Source organism: Microtus oregoni, unplaced genomic scaffold, assembly GCF_018167655.1.
Source record: "Microtus oregoni isolate MIOR12 unplaced genomic scaffold, Mior012 000067F_001, whole genome shotgun sequence".
NCBI lineage: Eukaryota > Metazoa > Chordata > Mammalia > Rodentia > Cricetidae > Microtus > Microtus oregoni.
In genome coordinates, this window is record NW_024543954.1 from 1,068,829 (window position 1) to 1,075,120 (window position 6,292).

The window sequence follows — 6,292 nt, forward strand, 5'->3', positions numbered from 1 at the left end:
AGGGGTCTTATCCCAGTATTCTATGTGTAGGGGATCATTTCCCTGGGGGGTTCCCCAAGAGCTAGCCAGGGATCCCCAGGAGGAGGTTTCGCAGCCCCAAGCGTTACAATAATATTGGTTGGCCGTGCTATGTGAGCATCGTTTATGGCTCCGGGTCCCCGGACAGGCATACCAATCAGCATTGTTACCGGGAACCAGCCCTCCCACTGCCTGGAACAAGGTGACTAGATTGGCTTTCATTTCGGGTGGGCATCCTAGATTCTTGGGTCCCTTCATGGTTGTAACATTGAGAATCACATCTGTACCGGCTACTATGAGGGTCCAGGTGCTCTTTCCCACAATGTGGGGCGAGACTGAGTGTTCTCCCAGGGCGCGGGGGGAGGTTATGAGCATCATCAAGACTAGGTACGGGAGAGTCTTATCTTTAGAGGGTTTTGTGTGCGGTGGATCCTCCATGATGCCCCGGTTGTGGTTTCGTCAGGAGGGCTGGCTGCTTTGACGTGCGACGCGTGGACCCAGGCTGCGATGCCGTCAACTTTCAGCGCGGTCGGGGTGGTCAGTAGCACGGTATAGGGTCCCTTCCAGCGGGGTTCCAGATTCTTAACCTGATGCCTGCGGACCCACACGGTGTCGCCAATCTGGTAGTTATGAGGCACCACTGGTCTGTCCAATTGCTCCTGGTAGGCTGCAGCAAGTGGTTTCCAGACCTCACGTTGCACGATTTGGAGTGCCTGCAAATGAGCTTGCAGAGAAGGACTATTAGCAAAGTCTGAAATATTGGAATCGAAGAAATTAATGAAGGGCGGGGGCGCCCCGTATAGTATTTCAAAGGGAGTAAGTCCATGGGGTCCTGGAGTGTTTCTGGCCCTGTATAGGGCCAAGGGTAGTAGGAGTACCCAGTCTCTAGAGCCAGTTGCAAGCGTTAATTTGGTCAAAGTCTCCTTAATAGTTCTGTTCATTCTTTCTACCTGTCCTGAGCTCTGGGGTCTGTATGCACAATGTAATTTCCAATCAATCCCCAATAGCTTGGCCACCAACTGACTTACCTGGGAGACGAAGGCGGGCCCATTATCAGTGCCCAACATTTGGGGCATGCCATACCTGGGGAAGATTTCTTCCAGTAGCTTTTTGGTCACAATCTTTGCGGTCTCATGCTTGGTCGGGAAGGCTTCCACCCATCCCGAAAAGGTGTCCACAAATACCAATAAGTACCGGTATCCATACATGCCTGGTTTTACTTCGGTAAAGTCAATTTCCCATTGTACTCCTGGTCGATGACCGCGAATTCGCACCCCCTGTCCCACCTTGGCTTTTCCTGCATTCACCTGTGTACATGCTCTACATTTGTCCACAACCTTTTGGAGGATGCTGTCTCGCCCCAGTAAATAGCAAAAAGTCTCCTGCCGATCTAACAATGTTTTCATCTTTCGGGGGCTTAGATGGGTCAGTTTATGTAAGTAATCAAGCATCTTATAAGTGTATGCCATCGGCATCACTGTTTTTCCCTTCCATGTCCATTCGCCCGTTCTCTGGTCCTGCTCCGCTCCCATGTCTGCCAGGAGCTTCAGATCCTCCTCATCATATTCGAGGGGGTCTCTCCTATCCTGGTGCATGGGCAGTATGGCTAGCGGAGCCTGCAGGGCCACCTGTTTAGCGGCTTCATCAGCCAGCCGGTTTCCTCGAGCCTCAGGGCTGTCTCCTTTCTGGTGTCCTGGGCAATGTATAATGCTCAGTTTTCGAGGCAGAAATAAAGCTTTTAACAAGGCTAAGATCTCTGTTTTATTTTTAATTTCCTTTCCTTCTGAAGTCAGTAGCCCTCTTCTTCGGTATATTTCCCCATGAACATGAGCAGTGGCAAAAGCATATCGGCTGTCAGTGTAGACATTGAGCTTCTTACCTTCTGCCATCCTCAAAGCTTGTGTCAAGGCGACAAGCTCTGCTCGCTGCGCAGAAGTCCCTGCAGGCAGAGACTGTGCCCAGATCACTTCGGTCTCCGTGGTTACCGCTGCACCCGCCTTTCGCTCACCTTCCCGCAGAAAGCTGCTGCCATCAGTGTACCAGGTGACATCCGCATCCCGGAGGGGTTGATCCGTCAGGTCCGGTCTGGTCCCGTGCATTTCCGCCAGGATCTCGAGACAGTCGTGTTGTTCCGTCTCCCCCTCCTCTGGGAGTGGTAGCAGGGTTGCAGGATTGAGCGCCACCACTGGTCCGAAGTGGATTCGGTCCGAGTCCAGGAGCATGGCCTGATAATGGGTCATGCGGGCATTGGAGAGCCAGCGATCTGGGGGTTGTCTGATTAGAGTCTCAATTGCGTGTGGGGCCAGGATGGTCAAAGGTTGGCCCATAGTCAGTTTGCCAGCGTCCTTGGTGAGGACTGCCACTGCTGCTACCATTCTGAGGCATGGGGGCCATCCTGCGGCCACGGGGTCCAACTTCTTGGATAGGTAGGCTATTGGCCGCCGCCAGGGCCCCAACCTCTGGGTCAAGACCCCTTTTGCATATCCTTGCTTCTCGTCAACAAACAAATCAAAAGGCTTAGTCAGGTCAGGGAGGCCTAAGGCTGGGGCTGTGAGCAGAGCCCGTTTGATTTTCTGGAAAGCCTCATCCTGATCCGATCCCCATGAGTACATCACCCCCTGCTTAGTCAGTGGGTACAGAGGGGCTGCCAGTTCCGCGAATCCGGGGATCCAGAGCCGGCAGAATCCCGCTGTCCCTAGAAACTCTCTCAGCTGGCGGGGTGTCCGGGGTGTAGGGATTTTCATAACTGTGTCTTTCCTGGCCTCCGTTAGCCACCTCTGTCCTTCTTTGATTTGGTACCCTAAGTAGGTGACCTGCCGTTGGCATATTTGGGCCTTCTTGGCAGAAGCTCGGTACCCTAGGTTCCCCAAAGCTTGTAGTAATGCCTCAGTTCCTTTTTTACAGTCCTGAGCCGAGGTAGCAGCTAGCAAGAGGTCATCAACGTATTGCAACAGCATCAGGCCAGGATGCCTCACCCTGAAATCCGCTAAGTCTCGGTGTAGGGCCTCATCGAACAGGGTGGGGCTATTTTTGAAACCCTGAGGCAACCTGGTCCAGGTCAGCTGTCCCGAAATCCCCAATTTAGGATCCTTCCATTCAAAAGCAAATATAGGCTGACTTTTGGGGTGCAGTCTCAGACAGAAGAATGCATCCTTGAGGTCCAGGACGGTATACCAAGTATATGAGGGTGACAGTCCACTTAACAGATTGTAGGGGTTAGGAACTGTCGGGTGTATGTCTTCCACCCGTTTATTGACCTCTCTTAGATCCTGTACAGGTCTATAGTCCCCAGTTCCTGGCTTTTTCACGGGCAGCAAGGGGGTATTCCAAGGGGACCGGCAGGGGACTAATATTCCCTGATCAAGAAGCCTTTTGATGTGAGGCCTTATTCCTTCCCTTGCCTCGTGAGACATGGGGTACTGTTTAATCGAGACAGGAGTAGCAGTTGTCTTGAGGCTTACCATTAGAGGGGGCTGCTGTCTGGCCAGCCCCATTCCCCCGGTTTCTGCCCATGCCTGGGGAAAGCGGTCCAGCCAATAAGCCTCAGTGGGGGCCGCAGTGGTACTATCTTTTTCATGCAGCCTATATTCATCTTCTAGGCTGAGAGTCAGCACATGTAAGGGTTGTCCCTGAGGGCCAACTACCTGTGCTCCGGTTTCCTTGAAGAAAATTTGAGCTTTTAATTTTGTGAGCAAGTCCCTTCCTAGGAGCGGATATGGACAGTCGGGCACGTGGAGGAAAGAATGAGTCACCTTACCGGTTGCTAGGTGAACCTTGCGATCCGTGGTCCATCGGTATCGTTTTCCACCAGTGGCCCCTTGGACCCAGGTAGACTTGTCACTCAGGGGTCCGGGGTCCCTGGTTAGCACCGAGTGTTGAGCTCCTGTGTCGACCAGGAAGGTGACGGGTTGCCCCCCAACATCTAAGGTTATCCTGGGCTCAGGGGGGGGCTCCTGGCCCTGACCCCCCTAGTCGTCCAGGGTCAGGAGGGAGGTCCGGGGTGGCCCGAATCTCCTGGGCCCTCTCCGTTTCTTGGGGCAATCTCTTGCCCAATGTCCCTTTTCCTTGCAGTAGGCACATTGGTCCTTGTCAAGGGGTTGCCTTTCCCTGTCTCCTCCCTGTCTATCCTGCCTTTGCCCTGACACTACGGTGGCCAAAAGCTTAGTCATTTCTTTATGTCTCTTGCTATCCCTCTCCTTTTCCTTTTCCTCAGCTTCTTTTCTGAAGCGGTCCTCTCTCTCCTCTGCTTCTCTCCTGAGGCGGTCCTCTCTCTCCTCCTGCGTCTCCCTTTTATTGAAAATCTTTTCTGCCTCCTTTAACAGATCCCTGAGTGAACTTTCCCTGAGGTTTTCTAGGCGCTCCAGTTTGCGCCTGATATCTGGGGCTGACTGCCAAATGAAAGACATGGAGATATTGGTCTCCTGTCCGGGGTCGTCGGGGTCATAAGGAGTATACCTGCGGTAAGCCTCTTTAAGCCTCTCAAGGAACGCAGAGGGAGTTTCCTCTGACCCCTGTATAACCTGCTTTACCTGAGCCAAATTCGTTGGGCGTCGAGCCGCCCTGTGGAGACCCGCTATGAGCAACTGGCGATAGAGAACTAGGTGATTCCTACCTTCCACCGTGGTGAAATCCCAAGAGGGGCGTTCAAGGGGAAAGGCAGAATCTATTTCATTAGGCAATTGGGTGGAGCGGCCATCAGGTCCCCGGACTTCCTTCCGGGCTTCCAGGAGGACCCTCTGCCGTTCCTCCGAAGTCAGCAGGGTCTGCAACAGCTGCTGGCAGTCGTCCCATGTAGGCTGATGGGTGATCAAGATAGATTCAATCAATGCGGTCAGCCTAGAGGGGTCCTCAGAGAAAGGAGGGTTATTATTTTTCCAGTTATAAAGGTCCGAGGAGGAAAATGGCCAGTACTGCAATTGGCCGTTCATTCCCGTGCGGAGAGGGAATGCCTGTGAGGAGGTTGTATCTGCTGCATGCGGCTGGTCCCTCCGTCCCCTCAGGCGCGCGGCCATCGGCGAAGGATCAGGAGAGGCAGGCGTTTCTCTCTCAGTGGGGTCAGCCTCATTCGGAGACTGCGGGGCTGGCTCCTGGTACGGCGGAGGATCCTCCGTGAGGAGGTCCATTAGCAAGTCGTCCTCTGGAGGCAAAACTTTGGGGATAGGGGATCCTGAGGACTTGGTGAGGGCTGGGTAGAGGGAGGAGCGGGGCGGGGGTCCCGTAGGGGTGGGAAGGAGTGGAGGGGGTAGAGTGGGTGCAGAGAAAGTGAGGGTAGGGGGATTTGGGGCGATGAAGGGCTTGACCCAAGGCGGTGGGTCATAAACCATTGCTTCCCAAACCACAATATATGCGACCTGGTCTGGATGCCCGTGAGGGCCAGGATCCATCACCTTGGCCTTCACCTGTAAGATAACATTGATGTCAAAAGTTCCATCCCGAGGCCAGCCCACATTGAATGTGGGCCACTCTGAGGAGCAGAAAGTTACCCAACGTCTCTTCCGAATGTCCAGTGACTGGTTATTTGCAATGTCTTGGACATCTCGCCAGTGCTGCAAAGTGAGGCTTAAAGGGGTGGTTACAGATTGGCCCATTCTCTCAACCGCGGTGACAGTAACAATCAGACAAACACACAAAATACAACTTAGACCAACACAAAATCGCGCAGCGCGGCTTCGGCGTAAGACCGAAAGCAAAACTTCAGACGGAGACTCTGAGGATCCGGATTCCTCGTCTCCCAGAAGAATCACATACCCTTCGGACTGTGGGGGCGCCCCAAACAATCCTATTCGGTAAGGATTCACAGAGTTACCGATGGGCCAGGCACCACATCCAGCCCCAGATGCCCCTGAGACGTCTCCCAGGGCTGCGGTCGGGAGTGTGAGCCCGTCGGCTCCCCCCGCGTCCGCCCGATACAGACCTAGTCGGCCAACTAGTACAGAGTCAGTCGCAAGCGCAAACACAGAACACCGAAACACGGATACACTGAAACACTGATATTCAGGGGAAACAATCGCTGGCCAGCTTACCTCCCGGTGGTGGGTCGGTGATCCCTGGACAGGAGTCTCCAGATCTCGGTGGGACCTCCAAATGAAAGACCCCCGTGGTAGGCAGTCTTTCAGACCGGGGAGACCCTCCCAAGGAACAGCGAGACCACTCTCCGGATGCAAACAGCAAGAGGCTTTTATTGAGTACACAGGTACCTGGGGCGGCTTAGTCTTTCGGGAGACAAGCGCGCCTGCAGACTGGGGGAAGGTCTTTTTATAGGAAAGAGGGCAGC

At 54.0% G+C, this 6,292-nt stretch overlaps 1 protein-coding gene across 1 annotated transcript; it reads right to left on the bottom strand.

Moving 5' to 3' along the window:
* Window positions 1-612: 612 nt before the first annotated feature.
* On the bottom strand, window positions 613-5,606 carry LOC121440266. Its single transcript, XM_041641023.1, is given in 2 exon segments — window positions 613-731; window positions 1,898-5,606. Coding segments are annotated over 2 exon segments (3,732 nt in total). The 3' UTR covers window positions 613-708.
* Between the last annotated feature and the right edge of the window lie 686 nt (window positions 5,607-6,292).